This window comes from Dama dama, chromosome 5, assembly GCF_033118175.1.
Source record: "Dama dama isolate Ldn47 chromosome 5, ASM3311817v1, whole genome shotgun sequence".
Classification (NCBI taxonomy): Eukaryota; Metazoa; Chordata; class Mammalia; order Artiodactyla; family Cervidae; genus Dama; species Dama dama.
The window spans coordinates 112229754-112250941 of record NC_083685.1 but is presented as its reverse complement, the minus strand read 5'-3'; the positions used below and the strand labels follow the sequence as shown (position 1 = coordinate 112250941).

General features: G+C 47.8%; 1 protein-coding gene and 1 long non-coding RNA gene across 2 annotated transcripts in view; one reads left to right on the top strand and one right to left on the bottom strand.

The window, feature by feature from the left end:
* The window catches only part of LOC133057509 (uncharacterized), a 43728-nt gene extending 23637 nt beyond the window's left edge, over positions 1–20091 (top strand). Inside the window, exon 3 of the long non-coding RNA XR_009693041.1 lies at positions 19827–20091. This is a non-coding gene — a long non-coding RNA (uncharacterized LOC133057509). The remainder of the gene's footprint in view (positions 1–19826) is intronic.
* Positions 16404–21089, bottom strand: TUBG1 (tubulin gamma 1). Its single transcript, XM_061144072.1, has 11 exons — positions 20915–21089; positions 20489–20601; positions 20118–20285; positions 19190–19258; positions 18819–18898; positions 18269–18395; positions 17976–18062; positions 17729–17878; positions 17224–17376; positions 16979–17140; positions 16404–16799 (listed from the first exon to the last, which is right to left on the bottom strand). Exons 1-11 carry the CDS (start codon positions 20961–20963, stop codon positions 16602–16604), a joined length of 1356 nt encoding a protein of 451 aa, XP_061000055.1. The 5' UTR covers positions 20964–21089; the 3' UTR covers positions 16404–16601.
* Between the last annotated feature and the right edge of the window lie 99 nt (positions 21090–21188).

The window sequence follows — 21188 nt, the reverse complement described above, 5'->3', positions numbered from 1 at the left end:
GGGAAGGCCCCTCTTTTTTCCTAAATGGAATATGCTCAATGAAATTCAGTCTTTTCTCCTTAACTCCAGGCACTGCATGAATGCTAGGCTTTGGACTTGGCTGTGCTGCCCAAAATCTCATATTTTCTCCTCTAAGCCAATTGGCCTTTCCTTATGGCTTTTGGCAATGTCTCTGTTCCTTCTCTCCTTATCGGACTGATTCTGCTGGTCCTGACTGCGTTTAGTTGACCGTCCCAAGTAGCGCTCTCCTTTGTGCTTTCAACTTTGTGTTGGTTTAGGAATTCATAAATCCAAGTAGGTCAGACTTTTATTTAAAATGAACAGTAAGGTGGGATTTCCCTGGTGGTCTAGTGATTAAGAATCCACCCTGCAATGCAGGGGACACGGGTTTGATTCCTGGTTGGGGAAGATCCCACATGTAGCAGAGCGACAAAGCCCCTGAGCCACAGCAGCTGGGCACGTGCACGTAGAGCCTATGCTCCACAACAAGAGAAGGCACCGCAATAAGCCTACACACTGCAACTAGAGAGTAGTCCCCTCACCACAACTACGGAAAGCCCGTGGGCAGCAAGGAAGATCAAGCACAAACAAAAATAAAACATTAATTAATTCAAAAAGTCAGAGTAAGGTGGGAAGTCCTTCCCTGGTGGTCAGTGGCTAGGAATCCGCCTGCCAACTCAGGGAACTCAGGTTTGACCCCTGATCCTGGAAGATTCCATATGCTATGGGGCAGCTAAAGGCTGTGCGCCACAACTACTGAGCCCTTGCTCTAGAGTCAGCAAGCCACAGCTACCGAGCCTGAATGCATTAACTACTGAAGTCCATGCACCTAGGCCTGGGCTCTGCAACAAGAGAGGCCACCGCAGTGAGAAGCCTGAGCACCACAGCCAGAGAGTGGCCCCTTCTCGCTGCAACTAGAGAAAGTCTGGCCCAGCAGCGAAGACCCAGCACAACCAAAAGTAATAAACAAATAAAGTTATTTTTAAAAAATGAGTAAGAAGACTATAAGTCAAGACTTGACAGCATCACCTTTGGCAAAGAGCGTAATCTTGAGTATGTGAACATGACTACTGAAAGTGCCTCTTTAATTTTCTTTCTGTCATATTTATAGTCACTTGAGGGACATTTCTGGAGAAGGAAGCGGCAACCCACTCCAGTACTCTTGCTTAGAGAATTCCATGGACAGAGGAGCCTGGTGGGTTGCTGTCCATGGGGTCGCACAAAGTCAGACAAGACTGAAGCAACTTAGTATGCATGCATGCATTGGAGAAGGAAACGGCAACCCACTCCAGTATTCTTGTCTAGAGAATCCCGGGGACGGAGGGGCCTGGTGGGCTGCCGTCTCTGGGGTCGCACAGAGTCGGACACGACTGAAGCGACTGAAGCGACTTAGCAGCAGCAGCAGAGGGACATTTCTGAGTGCCCCAGCCATGTGTCAGTCACTAGACACAGCAATGAACAGGTCATTCCTTGCCCTCAGGGAGAAGAAATAAAACTAAAAACATAATATAATAAAGTGTGAGGAACTTCCCTGATGGTCCAGTGTTTACACTCTGCACTCCCAATGCAGGGAGCACAGGTTCCACCCCTGGTCAGGGAACTAACATGCCACGTGGCTTAACAACAACAACACTTTTTTTTAATTTTACAAAAAAAATAACAGAATATGGTGACATTTATGGCAGGGAAAGTACAGGATGCTAACATCATCAAAAATGCATGCGTGCTAAGTCGCTTCAGTCATGCCTCACTCTGTGTTACCCTACAGACCGTACCCCACCAGGCTCCTCTGTCCATGGGATTCTCCAGGCAAGAATACTACAGTGGATTGCCACATCCTCCTGCAGGGAATCTTCTCAACTCAGGGATCGAACTGCATTTCTTGTCTCTTGCATTGGCAGGAGGGTTCCTTTACCACTAGCGCCACCTGGGAAGCCCCCAGGGTGCTGGTGGAACATATATGGAAAAGTCAGAAATCTTCATTGGAAGTGACGCTTAAGTAACATGCAAGATGAATAAGGAGTCAGCCAAAGGAAGGAAGTGGAGTAAGGAGATCTCGGAGGAGGAGACGTGTGAAGAGAGCTGGGAAGCCAGAGCCTAACTCGTTGAAGAATCCAAAGGAAGCCCAGCATGGCTGGAGAGTGAAGGGAGCCTAGGAGAGATGTGGTGCAGAAAAGGGTAGGGGCCAGTGCTTCTAGAGACAACATCTGGCAGATGAGGGAGCAAGCCTCACAGCAGATGTCTGAGGAACTATTGTAGTCTCAAGATTGATTGAAACACTTGATCCTCCAAATAAATTCTCAGTGAATCTTAAGTCTTATCTAAGTGTCATATGCTTTGGGGAGCCGTCGGATCAGTCAAACTTTGGAGGGAACACACATAAAAAAATTAGCTGTGTAACATGTATTGATTCTACTTTATAGTGAAAGAAACATCCATTATGTATTTTATTTATGTTTGGCATCACTGGGTCTTGGTTGCTGCACTGGCTTTTCTCTAGTTATGGCAAGCAGGGGCTACTCTCTCGTTGCAGTGCTTAGCTTCTCGTTGTGGTGGCTTCTCTTGTTGTGGAGTTTGGGCTCTAGAGCTCAGGTTCAGTAGTTGCGGCACACAAGCTTAGTTGCTCCACTGCATGTGGGATCCCGGCATTGAACCTGTGTGCCCTGCATTGGCAGGTGGATTCTTAAAAACTGGACCACCAGGGACGTCTGAAATATATTTATTAAAATTTTAAAAAGCATATCCCTTTTATGCTATGGTTTTTCCAGTGGTCATGTATGGATGTGAGAGTTGGGCTATAAAGAAAGTTGAGCACTGAAGAATTAATGCTTTTGAACTATGGTGTTGGAGAAGACTCTTGAGAGTCCCTTGAACTGCAAGGAGATCCAACCAGTTCATCCTAAAGGAAATCAGTCCTGAATATTTATTGGAACGACTGATGCTGAAGTTGAAACTCCAATACTTTGGCCACTTGATGGGAAAAATGGACTCATTGGAAAAGACTCTGATGCTGGGAAAGATTGAAGGTGGGAGGAGAAGGGGACGACAGAGGATGAGATGGTTGGATGGCATCACTGACTCAATGGACATGAATTTGAGCAAGCTCCAGGAATTGGTGATGGACCAGGAAGCCTGGCATGCTGCAGTCCATGGAGTCTCAAAGAGTCGGACATGGCTGAACAACTAAACTGAACTGATCCCTTTTATATTTCCTGTATTTGCAGAAATTATTTCTGAGGCAAAAGTTGATTTAATGTATAACTTTTAAGATTTAATGTAAACTTTTAATTAGATTTTTCATAAATACTTGTTCTAAAACAATAAATATAATTTATTTATATAAATATATTTATTTATTAAAAAAATATTTTTGGTTGCCCTGCAAAGCTTGTGGAATTTTAGATCCCTGACCAGGGATTAGACCTGGGTCCTTCGCAGTGAGATCAAAGAATCTTAGCCACTGGACTGCCAGGGAATTCCAAAAATAAATCTTTTTTAAAATAAATAGATTCGAGAGATGCAGGTTTGATCCCCAGGTCAGGAAGATCCCCTGGAGGAGGAAATGGCCCCCCACTCCAGTATTCTTGCCTGGACAATTCCATGGACAGAGGAGCCTGGCAAAGAGTTGGACACAGCTGTGCAACTGAGCTCACTCACACACACACAAAAATTATAGGGACTTGCTTGGTGGTCCAGGGGCTAAGACTCCACTTCCGCTGCAGGGGGCTCAGGTGGCTAGTCCCTGGTCTGGGAACTAAGATCCCGCATGTGTTGGTATGGCAAAAAATTTTAAAAAAGCTGAACTGTGTTTGGTAAATATTAAGAAAAGAGCATATGGAAATACATGTATGAATGTAACATCTAGTTGATTGTGTAACTATATTTTTCAGCTCCCTTAATGAGGTACTAGTTCTTGAGTTAACAATGAGGAAATTGACCTTTTCTATTATCTTGATTGAATCACTGTTATATTAAGATTAGAAATTGCTGTGGCTTCCCTGGTGGTCCAGCGGTTAAGAATCCACCTTGCAATGCAGGGAACTCCAGTTCGACCCCTGGTGTGGGAAGATCCCACATGCCTCGGGGAAACTGAGCCCATGTGCCTCAATAACTGAAGACCGCTCGCCCTAGAGTCCATGCTCTGCAACAGGAGAGTAGCCCCCACTTGTAGCAATTAGAGAAAGGGCACGGGCAGCAATAAGACCCAGAACAGCCAAAAATAAATAAGTTAATTTTTTTAAAAAGAAATTGCTTATAATTGCCTTCCTTAGCCTTGCCACTGGACTCAAAGAAGTATTTTATTTTGCCCATATTTACATTCTTTTAAAAGGGCAACCCTTCATATCTGCGTTAGATTATTGCTTTTGATGGCCCCTAATGAATACTGCCTCCCAGTATTCTTGCCTCTGTGTAACTCCCTAGCAGCCTTGGGCTCAACCAAGAGACCTGTGCTTCCCAGAAACTTGGGAGGGTAAGCACCTGAGCCCTGGGGCTCACCTCTTGGAACACTGCCCCAGATCAGCATCTAGTCTCCTGGAGGCTGGGTGGTCAGGAGGTCACGAGAAGAGCTGAGACTCCCTGCTCAGCACCAACTGCCAGATTTGTGAATGAGGCCAACTTGGAATGAATTTCCAGCTGTTCCAGCCATCTGTAATAGCCCAAGTGAGCCAGAGGAGACCAGCAAAAGAACTTTCCAGTCAACTCACAGAATCAAGAGAAACGATAAATCAAGATTTTATGCCTCTACGTTTTGCCATGAGTTTTTGTGCAATCTCTAAATAATAGAAACAATATCTTTTTACTGTGTTCAAGTTTAACCTTATAAAGGCAGGCTAGGATAAAATTATGAACAACACTTAGAATGTTTTACTTTGTAAATTGTTCTGTGGGAGATGGAAAAATTTTTATGCGTGGAAGGGAAGGGCTTATTTTGATCTGCTGGTAAACTTTAATATAAATTAAAATCTACCAGGTTTTCTTTCAGTTTGAAAATTGTGGGATCATGCAATTATAAATGTTACAGTGTATACTAGAAATTTCATCAAGATATTTTTCTCATAAAGTAATGGATTCTTGGAATGTCCTTGGTAGTCCAGTGGCTAAAATTCTGTGCTCCCAATGCAGGGGGGCACAGGTTTGATACCTGATCAGGGAACTTGATCTCATATGCTGCAACTGAACATTCCGCACATTGCAACTAAAAGATCCTACATGCCCCACATCAGTGAAGACTGATGATCCTGTTGGCACAGCCAAATTAGTTAATTAAGTAATTTAACATTAATTAGTTAATTAATTAATTTAAAAAGTAATGGATTCTCGCTGAAGAAAAATGGAAAAGACTGAAAATTGTAAAAATAAAAGATAAATCAAGCATCCCACAATCCAGACATCTGTTGGCAATCATTTTGCTGTATTTTTTCCTTGGCGATTTTTCTGTGCTCCATTTAATATTTTTTCATATTTAAATCAGGCTGAGGGGAGGTTGAGTGTGGATATAAAAGGGTGGCATGAGAGAGTTGTGAGCTGTTGTCACAACGAAGTATCATGTTTATGGTGGTGGTTACGTTAAGGTACACATGTTGTCATTTGAATCAGTTCTAATGAGATGGATGAGACTGGAGCCCATTATACAGAGTGAAGGAAGCCAGAAAGATAAACACCAATACAGTATACTAACGCATATATATGGAATTTAGAAAGATGGTAATGATAACCCTATATGCAAGACAGAAAAAGAGACACAGATGTATAGAACAGACTTTTGGACTCTATGGGAGAAGGTGAGGGTGGGGTGATCTGAGAGAATAGCATTGAAACATATATATTATCAAGTGTGAAACAGATGGCCAGTCCAGGCTGGATGCATGAGACAAGCACTCAGGGCTGGTGCACTGGAATGACCCAGAGAGATGGGATGGGGAGGGAGGTGGGAGGGGGCTTCAGGATGGGGAACACATGTAAATCCATGGCTGATTCATGTCAATGTATGGCAAAAACCACTACAATATTGTAAAGTAATTAGCCTCCAACTAATAAAAATAAATGAAAAAAAAAGGTATACATGTTGTAAAATTGCACAGGGCCACACACACTTAAGTTCATTAACTCTCTCTCTATATATATATACATATATATATAGTTTTCTATATATAACTGGCGAAGTCTGCGTATACTCTGTGGATTGTGCCAATGTCAATTTCCTGGTTATGATATTGTACTATAGTTAATGTTAATCCAAGGCTGGGTGCATGCTTGCATGCTAAGTAAGTCGCTTCAGTCGTGTCCGACTCTATGTGACCCTATGGACTGTAGCCTGCCAGGGTCTTCTGTCCATGGGGATTCTCCAAACAAGGGAATCTTCCCGACCCAGGGATCCAACCCATGTCTCTTACATCTCCTGCATTGGCAGGCAGGGTCTATACCACTAGCGCCACCTGGGAAGCCCTGTGACTGGGTGAAAGTGAAAGTGAAGTCGCTCAGTCGTGTCTGACTCTTTGTGACCCCATGGACTGTAGCCTACCAGGCTCCTCAGTCCATGGGATTTTCCAGGCAAGAATACTGGAGTGGGTTGCCATTTCCTTCTCCAGGAGATCTTCCTGACCCAGGGGTCGAACCCAGGTCTCCCTCGTTGTAGGCAGACGCTTTACTGTCCGAGCTACTGTCAAAGACCTCACTGTGTGTTTCTTTGCACTTTTCTGTGAATTTATCATTTCAAACTTAAAAAAAAAATCAGTTTGTAGCTAGGATTTTGTATCCTTTCTCTTTATATTTTCATTTTTAACAGAAAATGTCCACATTTCATACCCACATCTCTTGATTACTTTAAAAAATGAACGAAAAAAACCTGTCTTATTATAGAGTTAACCGCTAAGGAATAGGGTACATTTCCAAAACAGCTTTATTTGTTGGAACTTAATTATTGCAAGAATGCCAAAGCATTTTATGGAATACATGGGGTTGTGTTTGAGAGTTTAGAAAAGGAAATTACATGAAAAAATACAATTATAACACTAACAAAGTATTGTGAAATTGTGCATCTAGTGGACTGCAGACAGAAAGGGGAATATTGTGTTTGAGCTCCCAGAGGAGGCCCGCCTGGGCCTGGCCAGGAATGATCTGAGGGCTTGCGGGGAGGGAAGGAAGCTGGGCTTGGCTACTGAGCAGAACTGGTCTGGGGCAGCTTAGGGTGGGGCAGGTCCTGGCTCCTGAGAAAAAAATGATAAACAGCAGGCCTCAGTGTACCAGCAACAGCATCTAAGAATACACTTTCAGAAAAAAGTGGCAGGACATAGACAAGAGATTTGATATCAGATTTTCCAATTATTGGTTGCAAAAAGAGTTAGGGAGTAGGAGGGAATAGAAAGCAGCGGGTGGACAAGGCAATAGCAATGAAAGCAGAAATAAATAATTGGGACTGAATCCGACCTTTGTGTAGCAGAGGAAACCATAAACAAAACAAAAAGACAACCTGTGGAATGGGAGAAAGTATTTACAAATGATGTGACCGACAAGGGCTTAATTTCCCAAATATACAAACAGCTCATACAACTCAATATCAAAAAAGCAAACAAACTAATTTTAAAAATGGGCAGAAGACCTAAATTTCTCCAAAGAAGACATCTATATGGCCATTAGGAAAGTGAAAAGATGTTCAACACTGATTCCTACTAGAGAAATTCAAATAAAAACTGCAATGAAGTAACACCCCACATTGGTCAGAATGACCATCATTTAAAAGTCTACAGGGGAGACTTCTCTGGTGGTCCAGTGGTTAAGAATCCAGTTGCCAGTGCAGGGGACTCGGGTTTGATCCCACATGCTCTGGAGCAACAAAGTCCATACGACACAACTACTGAAGCCCAGGTGCTCTACTGGGCCCACATGCTGCAACTACTGAGTCTGCATACTATTGAGTTCGAGGGCTGCAACTGCTGAAGCCCAAACACCTAAAGCCTGTGCTCAGCAATAAGAGAAGCCACTGAAGTGAGAAGCTTATGAACCGCAACGAAGAGCATCCCACGCTCACCGCACTAGACAAATCCTGCACAGAGCAGTGAAAACCCAGCACAGCCATAAATAAATGATAATTTAAAAATATAAAAGTCTACAGCGACATCCCTGATGGTCCAGTGGCTAAGACTATGCGCTCCCAATGCAGGGGCCCTGGGTTTGATTCCTGGTCAGGGAGCTGCAAGCTTGTGTGCTGAAGATCTTGTGTGCTGCAACCTGATGCAGCCAAAAAAAAAAAAGTCTACAAATAAATGTTGGAAAGGGTGTGGAGAAAAAGGAACTCTCTTACACTGTTGGTGGGAATGTAAATTGGTGCAGCCACTGTATGGAAAACAATATGGAGTTTCCTTAGAAAAACTAAAAACAGAGTTGCCATATGATCCAGCAATCCCACTTCTGAACATGTATCTGGAGAAAACTCTGATTAGAAAAGATACACACACTCCAGTGTTCATTGCAGCACTATTTACAGTAGCCAAGACATGGACACAACCTAAATGACCATCATCAGGCGAACAGACAAAGAAAATACGGTACATGTATACAGTGGAATACTGCTTAGTCATAAAAATCAATAAAATTATGCCATTTGCAGCAACATGGATGGACCTAGAGATTATCATACTAAGTGAACCAAGTCAGAAAAAGACCATATAATATCACTTTATGTGGAATCTATAATATGATACAGGGGCTTCCCTGGTGGCTCAGTGGTAAAGAATCGCCTGCCAGTGCAGGAGATACAGGTTCGATCCCTGATGCAGGAAGATCCCACATGCCACGGAGCCCTAAGCCTGTGCACCACAACTGTTGACTCTGTGCTCTGGAACCTGTGCTCCAAAACAAGAGAACCCCCCACAGTGAGAAGTCTGCTCACCTCTGCTAGAGAAAAGCCCATGCAGCAATGAAGACCCACCACAACCCAAAATAAATAAAATGATTAAAAAATAAAATATGACACAAATGAACTTATATATGAAACAGAAGCAGACCCATAGACTTAGAAAACAAACTTATGGTTACCCAAGAGGAAAGGGGTGGGAGAGGGATAAATTAGGGGTTTGGGATCGATAGATACAAACTACTATATATAAAATAGTTAAACTTTGTCCTGTTATATAGCAGAGGGAACTATATGCAACATCCTATAATAAATAATAATGGGGGGGGGGAAGAAAGCAGGAGGTGGGGGTGGGGGTCATTTGGGGGGAAAAGTCTAGAAAGGGCAGGCTGATGGCTGGAGCTTCCCAGCTGGCCTTCAGGGGTTCCTCTTTGCTCTAAGAATCAAGTCCAAACTATACATGGCATAAAAGGCCCTACATGACTGGCCTGGTCTTGGAATATCTCCCTGACCTGGTCTCACATTGCTTCCCCAAATGCACCTCTGAGTCTTTGCAGCTTCCAAAGCCCACGGTCCTGGTTTTGGGCCTCCCTCCTCTCCAGGTGCTCTTCCCGGTGCTTACCATGATTTTCCCTGTGCACGTTAGTGCCGTAGTTGCTCCCTTTGAGTAAAAGACCCCGGCTAGTTTCTGTCTGTGAAGCCTACTATCATACGTGGGTTGGGCACCACCTCCTTTCTCTGTCTGGCCTCCCCTAAGCCTTAAATGAGGCTTCTCAAGTGGTTCAGTGGTAAAGAATCCACCTGCCAAGCAGGAGACATGGGTTCAATCCTTTGATTGGGAAGATCCCCTAGAGAAGGAAATGGCTACCCACTCCAGTATTCTTGCCTGGAGAATTCCATGGACAGAGGAGCCTGGCGGGCTACAGTCCATGGGGTCTGTAGAGGTTGCAGAGAGTCGCAGAGAGTTGGACTGAGCATGCAAACCATGCCATATATGCAGTCCTAGGTGAGCCCTGGTGGCCTCATTTGTCTGTTGCAAGTGTCCCCTCGAAACTACTCATGGGGCAGGAATGGCTCAGCTTCAGAGGAGAGTGGGCTATACCTCACACTCCCCTGCCCAGACTGGGCCTTTGTACATGCCAGCCCTCCTACCCTCTCTCACATCTCCACTTGGGAAGCTTTTCTTCAGAATTCAAGACCCTGTCAACAATTGTTCCTCTGTGGGACTCCCACACTGACCTCCCACAGCCTCTCCTTCTTGCAAATATTCAACAGATATTTATTGAGCATACACTGTTGTGATCCCGCTGACATTTGCTTACCATCTGGACTGTCACTTTCTGTGTAGATGTCTCAGACTGTGAATTTTTTGAGATTCTAAGCACCTTAGTTTATTCATCTAGGTATCCCCAGTTCCTGGAAAGGATTCAGGCGCATGGTACGCCCCTAATAGATTTGTTTTTAAAAAATAAATAAGCTGTGGTCCAGGGGCTAAGACTCTGCGCTCCCAGTGCAGGGGGCCTGGGTTAGATCGTTGGTTAGGGAACTAGATCCCACATGCCACAACTAAAGATCCCACATGCCACAATGAACACCCAGAGCAAATAAATATTTTTTTTAAAATAAATAAACTTTACTATAAAAGAAAATGGTTTTCAAGAAATTCCTAACAGTCCTTAAGGCTGGAAGGTGGATTTAAGGTCACCTCTTCCATCTCCTGGCATCCGTCCATTCCAGGCAAGTCATCGTGCAGAATCTACTTGACCGAGTTCACTGCAGGGGAACTCACGGTCCATGTGGCCGCTTACTCCACTCGAGGATAGTGTTGATCATGGAGAAGTCCCCCTGCTGTGAAGCTGGGTCCTGCCCCTCTGTGGTTCCTTCCACTGATCCTTACTCTTCTCCGTGGAGTGTCACAGAATGAGACCCTCCCTCTTGCCGCTGACAGCCCATCATATATTTGACAGTTATCACATCTGTCTTTTCTTTCCAGATACAGAAAAACCACTTACTAGCCATATGACCCCGAACTTCACTTTCTTCTGAGCTTCAGTTTCCTTATTTGTAAAATTGGGCTAATGTCTATCTATATGGTTGTCAAAATTAAATGAGCTCATAAATGTAAAGTGCTTAAAATAGTGCTTATGTGTGTGTGTGCTCAGTCGCTCAGTTGTGTCCAACTGTTTGTGACCCCATGGACTGTAGCCTGCCAGACTCTTCTGTCCATGGGATTCTTCAGGCAAGAATACTGGAGTGGGTTGTCATGCCCTCCTCCAGGGGATCTTCCCAACCCAGCGATTGAACCCAGGTCTCCCACATTGCAGGCGGATTCTTTACCATCTGAGCCACCAGGGAAACCTAAGAATACTGGAGTGGGCAGCCTATCCCTTCTCCAGGGGAACTTCCTGACCCAGGAATCAAACTGGGGTCTCCTGCATTGCAGGTGGATTCTTTACCAGCTTAGCTACCAGGGAAGCCCAGAATAGTGCTTAGTGTATATTAAATGCTCAATACTGATTCCAGTTTTAGTTTGTATTACATTTTACATTCAACAGTTAAAATCGAACAACTTATATTTGAGACAGTTAATTAAAATACATGATGACATACAAAAATTATATTATTAATATTTTATGAATATGTAATAAAATTACATTATATATTACCCACGCCTGATAAGGGCTTCCCTGGTGGCTCAGAGGGTAAAGCATCTATCTGCAATGAGGGAGACCCAGGTTCTATCTCTGGGTTGGGAAGAGCCCCGGAGAAGGAAATGGCAACCCACTCTGGTACTCTTGCCTAGAAAATCCCATGGATGGAGAAGCCTGGTAGGCTGCAGTCCATGGGGTCTCAAAGAGTTGGACGTGACTTACCGACTTCCTTTCACTTTCTTTCACTCCTGATAAAATTGGAAACCCCCTCAGGTAGGGTCCATTGTGAAGTTTAATGGGCAACTTGGTCTGTATTTTTAAAAAATATATATATATTTATTTATTTTTGGCTACACTGGGTCTTTGTTGCTGCAGGAGGCCTTTCTCTAGTTGCAGTGAATAGGGGCTACTCTCTAGTTGCGATGTGCAGGCTTCTCACTGCAGTGGCTTCTCTTGTTGCAGAGCTCAGTAGTCATGGCACACAGGCTTAGGTACCCCATGTTATGTGGGATCTTTCTGGACCAGGGGTCAAACCTGTGTGCCCTGCATTGCAAGGCAGATTCTTAACCACTGGATCACTAGAAAAGCCCAGTCTCTATTTTTAATAAATGCTTGCTTAATTAATGAACAGATGTCTACTAGGCCTGAACTTAGCCCTGATCACTCACATATACTGCCTTGAGATTTTCCAGTCTTTCTCTATGGTGTTCTTAAATTTAGGGTGACCAGCTGTCCTGGCTTTCCCAGGAATGAGGAAATATGGGAATTTTAATTTTTAAACCGAATCTTAGGGGGATTCCTGGGACTCAAGACTTTCAGTGCTAAAACCAGGATGAATTGGTCTCACCCTATTAATAATTCAGTGCCACTGGATTTGAGGATTGAGGGTTAGTGAAAACTACCTACCTCTGGATTCCACAACCAAGGTCACAACTACAGCAATGCCACAGGTGTTTCCAGTGGGGTCTCACAGAGGTGTTAGACCTTGATTGACAGAGCCTGCAGCTTTGTAAGAAACTCAATTTACCACTTCACACTGTAGTGATCGGGCCATATGTAATTTAAACTTACACATGATGGCTTAGTAAAACAGCATGTCAACTTAAATGCTCCTGTGACTTTTCTAGGGCAGTCCCTTACCTGCTTCAGATCCTCAAGAGGGATTGGAGAGTGAGCAAGTGGTGGGGGGTGGGGGGTGGGCATTACTGGAGGGAGGACTGTATGTTGGATTTTAGTTGCTCAATCCTGTCCGACTCTTTTGCAACCCCATGGACTGTAGCCCACCAGGCTCCTCTGTCCATGGGATGTCCTGGGAAAGAAAGAATACTGGAGTGGGTTGCCATTTCCTTCTCTGGGGGATCTTCCTGACCCAGGGATTGAACCCGAATCTCCTGCATTACAGGCAGGTTCTTTACTGCTGAGCCACTGGGGAAGCCCTCTGTGTTGGATTTTAACTGATTCTCTAGGGCAGAGTGCCCATTTCCAGGGATTTCTAGAATACCTGTGTCTGGTGGAGACCACGAATAAGGCTTGCTAGACTGACTCACCAACTCTCTGCAGCGGCTCTGCTCACCCACCCATCCTTGAGCTCATCACCTCCTGGTTTCATCTCAACACAATTTTTGAAGTTACAGTCTCAAAGTTTCACTCTATTTTTATTTTTTAAGGAATGTATTTATTTATTTGACTGTGCTGGGTCTTTCTTGCAGCACACGGGCTCTTAGCTGTGGCCCATGGACTTCTCTCTAGTTGCAGTGCATGTGGGCTCATTTGCCCCAAGGCATGTGGGGTCTTAATTCCCTGACCAGGGATTAAACCGGCTGCATCCTCTGCATTGGAAGGCAATTCTTCACCACTGGACCACGAGGGAAGTCCCTCACTCTGTTTTTAAAGTGCTTCCTACTGCTAGATCTCTGTCTCAGGCACATTTAAAGGTCCCCGTGGTCACATCACACTGAAGTGTTCCAGAAAAATTACCTTTAAATGGCTCATCTTTGAACTTCCCTGTGGTTCAGTTGTAAAGAATCCACCTGCCAATACAGGGGACACAGGTTCAATCCCTGGTCTGGGAAAATTCCACATGCCGCAGAGCAACTAAACCCCTGTGTTGCAATGACTGAAGCCCTAGAGCCTGTGCTCTGCAACAGGAGAAGCCACCACAAGAAGCCCGCTCGCCGAAACTAGATTAGTTTCCACTCACCGCAGCTAGAGAAAGCCCGCACACAGCAATGAAGACCCAGCACAGACAAAAAATAAATGCTTAAATAAAATAAATTGTTCGTTTTCTCTGATTTATTTAGTCCAGAAGCGGTTCCTGTTCCAGGCTTGAGCATTCTGCTCGCTCCAGCTCCTCTGAAACAGTCCTGTCGCTCATCAGGGACAGTCACTTCTGTGGCTGGCAGGCTCTCAGACTGCAGGGATTTTTCACCACCAGCACCACCTGCTGCCCTGATCCCAGAGGCCTCCCTCCCTTTCCACCTGGCCTCCTCGCTGCCCTCTGGTTGACACACTTTAGGGTTTGCTGCTGGCCAAGAACAGGGAGGGGTTGAGCTGGTGTGGGGTGATGGGTGATCTGGAAATAGCCTTGGGGGAGGGGCCCAGCTCTGAAGCTGGCATTGAGGTATTAGTCTGCGCTGAGACACTCAGCAGTCAGAAAAAGGAGGCATCTTTGTTAAGTCCAGCTCCCCCTCCTGAGGAGGGTATTCACCCCTCTGGGTCGGTAGCTAGTAATATTCACGTACAACTTTGACTCCAGATTCCCTAGGTAGTCCCTCCCTCCTGGGCTCCATACTCTTTAACTAGGCTCGCAAAGGAGGGTTCTGGGATGGTTGTGGCCTGGAGGGGGGCCAGCTGGCTCTTTACATACAGCAGCCTCACCACATCTGCCAGCTCATGATCCCCTACTCAGTACCAGCCAGTCGTGCAGATGCCCCAAGAGATGAAAGGCAGGTCATCAGTGGCAAGGGCGGGAGCAACACAACGTATCCAGGGTGCAGGGGTCAGAGGTAGAGCTGAGAAGGGACCCGGTGCCCATCGGTTTTCCCTGAAGTCATCTTCTTCCCTCCTGGATGAACAGGCAGCTGGCTGACAACGAGGCTGGCTCTCCTGAGTCCACCACCTACAGACCCTGGCAACCAAAAGTGACAGGCTCATGCTCTGACAGTGGTGCTGACAGGCTTTGGTGTGTCCAGCCTCCCTGCCACCCTCAGGCAGCCCAGGGCCTGGCTTGTGACCGCGCATTCTCAGCCCATCAGTCCTGTAAGTGTCCCCTTTGTTCATGAAGGTCTGCCCTGTATGTTGCTCCCTTTGTTTATGTCCAGAGGTTTATGAAAGATACATTGGTTCATGGAAGGAAAAGTGAGTCCCCAGGCTAACAGGGAGCAAGAGTGTACAAAGTCCTAGTTCACCCAAAGTGAAGGAGACTCTTCAGCCTTCACGGAGAGTTGGAGGGACTTTCTTGGGCTGGTGCTTCATCTGCTTGCTGAGCCCTGCCAATACCATCCTTCCCATCCACAGGGCCTGGTTCTCTGGATTTGGCCCCAGACATCCTAGTGGTGAGGCAAGAAGGCTGCCCTGACCCGGGTGATAGGGACGTTTGGTGGGTTTACCTGCTGCCTGCGGAGGCCTACACCCCCTCCCTCCCCGGACTCCACCTGCTCAATATGCACAGGTGTTCAAGGTCCCCACATCCTGTGACAACTGTGGACCCATCCCATAGCTCCAAGACCCCAGAAATGGGACTCTTCTACACCAGCCCAGGAAGGTGTCACAAAAAGCAGGATGTGCAATGGTTAGGAACACCTATGCCAGGCAGTCAAACCAGGGTTTGCCTCTAACTATACTCTTCACCAGCTGGGTGACTTGGTAAATTAATCACTCAGCTTGTTTCCTCATTTACAGAATGGGGTTAATAACATTTACTACTTCATAGGGCTGTCCTGAAGATTAAACAAAATAATGCATAGCATCTGGCACAGGGTCCACATGCATGTAAAAGTTACTACAGTCCTCACCTTTGGGAGGTATAAGGGCCTAGGAGGGGCCCTGACAATCCGCCAATCTACAGACAACCTGCTTTGCCCTTTTGATTCTGGGGACTTAGGCCACTGTGTATTGACTGCTTCCCTGCAATCTGGTACCAGAAGTGGAAGGCTCTGGGACTTCCCTTGTTGTCCAGTGCTAAGACTCCATGCTCCCAAAGCAGGGGACCTGGGTTCAACCCCTGGTCAGGGAATTAGATCCCACCTACCTCAACTAAGAGTTTGCATGCTGCAACTAAAGATCCTCAGCAAATTAATTAATGCACAGCAAATTAATTAATTTTCAAAAAGGCAACTTTGGCCTTTGAAACAACTGAATTTGGCACCTTAGATATGGGTCCACTTTTGACCCTGCTTATAGCCCAGGCTTTGAATTTGGTCTCCTGATTTGATCATCCTAGACGACTCCACCTGCCTGACCAGGGCTTTCCAGGACTGGCTTTCTGTCACTGCCCTGCCTGCAAGATTAAAGGCATTTGGGCTGACTCTACTGCCTGTCCAGGGCTTGGTGGTGGGAGTGGTGGCCGCAGGCCTGCTGCTGTGATGCCCAATGGGACATTCAGATGTGGGAATGTGAAACTGGCGAATGGTCACCATATGGGGAGGTGGAGGGTGGGAGGAACTGGGATACAGAGTGTCATGAGAGCAAGGCAGTGTTTGTGGGCCTGTTTGCCCTGAAAAGGAATGTCTCGCCCATGTTCTCCAATACTAGACAGGGGAAGGAAAAGCTGGGGGAGGCCATTTGCTTAGAGTTGAAGGTGTATGAAGTAGAGGAAGACCCCGTCAGAATGATGGAGAAAGAACAGGCACCCCCCCCCCCGACCCCCATTTCCCGAAGCCTTCAAAGAGTCCAGTGACTTGATTTATATCCAGTGCTTTATTAAACATGAACAGTCTCACAAGGAGATTACATGTGTCCTCAGGTCAACAGAGAGTATGGGTATATGTGTTGGTAAGAAAGAGGTGCGAGGTCCCTGATCTGTGCTCTGAGGGGTGGTCAGTCAGGCAGGGCCTGGGCCAACCAGTAAGGCAGATGAGGGTCCCTGTCTGGAGGACTCACTGCTCCTGGGTGCCCCAGGAGATGTAGTCTGGCCTTGTGGCTGCATGGTACTCATCGATGAGCTGCTGCACAATCTCCCTGGATGTGTCCAGTTCATCAAAGTTCTCCTTGAAGATGTCCTCCTTGCGGAACTGCTCCAGGAAGGCCTCCCGCTTCCGCAGCTTGTCGTACTGGCGACAGGTCCGCTCGAAGAGCTTCGGGTGTACAGAAAGGACTTAGGTTGGACCGGGGTCACGGGGAACTTCAAGGAACCATGTGGCCCAGAGAGCCAGGAATCAAGGCTGGGCTATCCCCACAGTAAAAAAGCCAGAAGCAGGGGCAGCAGGGCTGTAAAGAGATGAGGCACCACCAGGAAGATGACTGTGGGGCTCACCGAGGAGATGCTGGTGTGGTTGGCCATCATGAGCCCACTGACCCTGTGGGCAGAAGGCAGGTAGGGCGACTTCCTAGACAGGGCCACCTGGATGCTGGCGGGGCCCCAGGGGATGAAGTTGGCCAGTTTCCGTTCCCGGATCCTCTGCAAGCTCTTGTGGACCTGGGGTGGGCACAGGGATGGTGGTGGTAGCCCCTCCTCTACCCCTGTGGGCTCCGGAGGTAGAACGAAGGGGCCTCACCTACCTGGGTGGGGTCCACCTCCCCCTGGATGATGTTGAGGATGGCGATGTAGCAGTGGTTGGTCTGGCGATCCCGACCTGTGGACACCATCACGTTCTTGGGCTGCAGCAGTCGCCTCATGACATCCAGGACCGTGGTCTTTCTCACGCTGGCCACCTGAGGGTAGAGGGGCCACAGGGCAGCCCGGTACTCAGTACAGTCAAGAGACGCATGGACAGAGAGCACGAGGTGACGCACAGCCCCATCAGACGCGGGGCAGCCTGGTCTCTCTGGGGAGTGTCCTTAGATGCAGGTCCTCACTGAGGGATCAGAGATCTCAGTCCCCCAGAGCTCAGCTAACTCATGTCCTTGTGCAGGAGCATCAGCAGACCCCGTACAGCCCCGGCCCTGCAGGGCGCCACAGGCAGGGGGAGAGGAGAGCGAGTCAGCCAGCAAGCAGGGCCTGCGGGTGCAGCCGAGAGAAGGGAAAGGCTGGTCAGGGCCTGCTGGGCCCAAGGGCTGCTCTTACCGACTGGTCCGTGGTGAGGGGGGTGTAACCCGTCATGAGGAAGTGGAGCCGTGGCGTGGGGATGAGCGAGGCGATGAGGCCGATGAGGTCGTTGTTCATGTAGCCGGGGTAGCGCAGGGTGGTGGTGCTGGCTGACATGATGGTGGACACCTGGGGACAGGGTGCCGGGTCACGGGCCTTGTCCTGGGGGCCTCCCTTCCCTAGATGGTGCTTCGGGAAGGAGGGAGTCCAGGAGTGGGGGGCTCACCAGCTGGTTGATCTGGGAGAAGGAGGGATTCTGGATGTGCAGGCGGTCTGTGGCGATCCGGTTCAGGGCCGTGTTGTCCAGCACCACCTGGGGGGACAGAAGAGGGTGACAGATTTAGGAGGACAGAAAGGACAGGAGCTCTGCCTGGTGCTTCATCGCCAGAAAGACCCATCCAAAAGACTTGAACAAGACTGGGGCACAGGAAGGTTCAAGACGGGACTTTTAAAAATGCATGAAAAGGATGAAATAGACAGGGGGGTTGGGAGTGGAGTAAGCGAGACTCCAGGTCTTACCACACAGTCGGCGTTCTGGGTCAGCCTCTTGAGTGTGAGCAGTGAGTTGTAGGGCTGGACCACCACATCGCTCATCTCGTCCTGGTTGGGAAACACTGAGTATGTCTGCACCAGCTTCTTGGGGTACCTGGGGGTGTTTGAGAAAGGATGGTCAAGGGCAACAGACTGAAGGCTTGGTAAACTTGGGGCTTCTAATGACTGTCAGGATGGGGAAAGTGGGGTTCGGGTCATAGGACAGCAGAAAAGGGAGACTTGACTTTTGGCAGCCTGTAACCCAAAAGGGGGCTAGGGCAGAGAAACATCTTAGGACCTAGGGCTCTAACTCCAAATCAGGCTTACTCCCTGAATCTTCATCAAAGATCAGGATTCTAGACTCTGATTTCAACCACTGGGAGTGTGCTTGGGTTCCTGGTCATTGTACCTTTCCTTCCTCAATACAGCAGGGAATGGAAGGGCCCTTTCCTGCTCCAGTGAATGGGAAGCTTTTATCTGGAGGGCCTCCCAGTCACCTGGGAAACCAAATCCTCTCAGCCTTTCAAAACAGACTTACCTGTCGTTGAGCCGTTCTAAGAGGTAGGAGCCCAGGCCAGAGCCTGTTCCCCCAGCGATGGAGTGACACAGCACGAAGCCCTGCATGGGGAAGGGGCGGTCAGTGTCTAGGTTTCAAGTGGCAGGATTTCCAATTTTACCCATCTCATAACTTCTTGGACTCCTATCTTCCCAGGACCTCTCCTCCACTGCGCTCCCCCCACCCCCCATTCACAGATTAGGAGACTCTTCGTTGTTTCCAGCAGGGCCCTGTGGCTTCTGTCCAGTGCAAAGGTTACAGGGGGAGGGTCCCACACCTAACAGATGGCTTCTAAACGGTGTTCTCGAGCCTTCCCCATGCTGGCCCCCCACCGGCATTCCTGAGATGCTCACCTCTAGGCTGTCGCTGCCATCCGCCTCCCGGTCTATGATGTCAAAAATGTCCTCATGGATCTTCTCTCCCTGTACAGACATGGAGGGGCATCAGAGTGGGACAGGACTAAGGGACAAGGACTTTGACCTCAGAATAGCCACCCTCCATTCACCTTATAGTACCTAAAAGTCCTTTTTTGGAAAACAGTGGTCCTGCCTTTTGTTTGTACTGAGAGGTAGTACAGCCTAGTGGTTATGAGCAGGCCCGCTACATCCAGACTGCCTGAATGCCTATATTAGCTCTAGTTCTAGTTAGTCGGGTGACTCTGGGCATGCTACTTCATCTCTCTGTACCTCAGTTTCCTCCTCTGTATAATGAAGGTACTAATACAGGTCCACAGTCCCTTATCTAAAATTCTTGTGCATTATGTTTCGGAGTTCAGATATTTCAGATTCTAGGAGGGCTATATGGTGTGTATAACACAGGAACACCAGTGGGGCGGGGGTCTGAGGGGCGCTAACCAAATACATTAATATTTCTGCAGTGAAAGGAATGAGAAGTGGCAGTAAGTTGAACAGAAACTATAAACTAGCCTATCTTTACTGAGATTTGGTTTTGCTGCTAAATGAGTAGTTAAAAATCCTCTTTTGGTTTCAGAGTTTTTTGGATTCTGGAAACCTACAGACACTGTGGACCTGTAGTACCTACCTCTAGGATTGTTGGAAGGTCTGGGTAAGTTAATTTATGTAAAACACTAACTATGGCCTGGCACCCGGCATGAGCCAAGTGCAGTCTCTTATAACTATTACATAGTTCGCTCAGAATCTCCTCAGTCACATCTCTCTCTCCACTCATATATCCTCCATCTGGTTTATCTTCTCTTTAGGAAGTCATAGGGCCAGTCCCCACTTAGGAGTGGAATTCTTCTGCCAGGGAACAGCAAATGACCTGGGAGAATCCGCTGGCCCAGTTGTTGCCAGCTCCTCCTCCATGCTCCGACAGGTAGATGTTCTCTGGGTTGTAGAGCTTGGCATAAGGGGAGTTGAGGATGGAGTGGATCACCCTGGGCTCCAGGTCCAGCAGCACTGCCCTCGGGATGTAGTGCTCATCGTCTGCCTGTAAAAGGGAGTTTAGGAGGGGCCCAATCAGCTAGAGCCTGCCCAGTCCTCCAGTCCTCCCAACCCTGGTTCCTGCCTCCCTCCCTCTTCAAGCCAGCCTCCCTGGCTCCTCTGTCCAGTGGGCTTCCCAGTACCAAGCCACTGCCCTTCCCTTCAGAACCCCTGGGCCACTACCGGCCCTGGCTAAGTCGCTGGGGGCACCTGGTAGAAAAAGACGTCCTTGCGATCAGTGCCCTCGGTGGCGAACTCCTCCACGATGCCCTCGGGGCTGATACCATGCTCGGCGCACAGCTGTTTCCAAAACTCGAACCCAACTGACGGGAGGGACGCGGGCGGGAAGAAAGAGGATATCTGGGTCTGGGCAGGTTCCAACTAGGAGCTGGGGGACTCAATGCCTGGGTCCAGTGATAGGAAGTCAAGCTTCGGGAGTCTCCCGTGTCAGAGGAAAGGGCAGTATATCAGCGACTGGGCAGAGGAGGGCCCCTTGGGGTTGAGCAACTGGATACTGGGTCAGGCATGTCCCACCTTTCGGAGAACTACGATTCTGGGGGCAGATGGAGTTCAGGATCCCACAGCGAGATCCCATAGAACCTAAGAAGCTAGTGGAGGGGCCGGAAGTTCGCTCACTCTGATTGCCGCACTGGCCCAACTGTAGGGTGATGATCTCCCTCGGCATCTCTCCTCTGGCAGCTGCGTTGCAGCCACTCTCTACGGCAAAGATACCGCTCTCGCCACAGAAAAGCTGCCGCTCCCGCCAGCAAAGCCGCCGCTCGCTAGCCCGTCGCACTGCGCAGACGCCAAAACTCGCCCCGCCCACAAACTTCCTCTGTTCCAATGAAAACTGAGTTCTGGCGAGGGCACTTCCTTACTCGTTCGGCTTCAGTCCTGCGGACTACGCGTG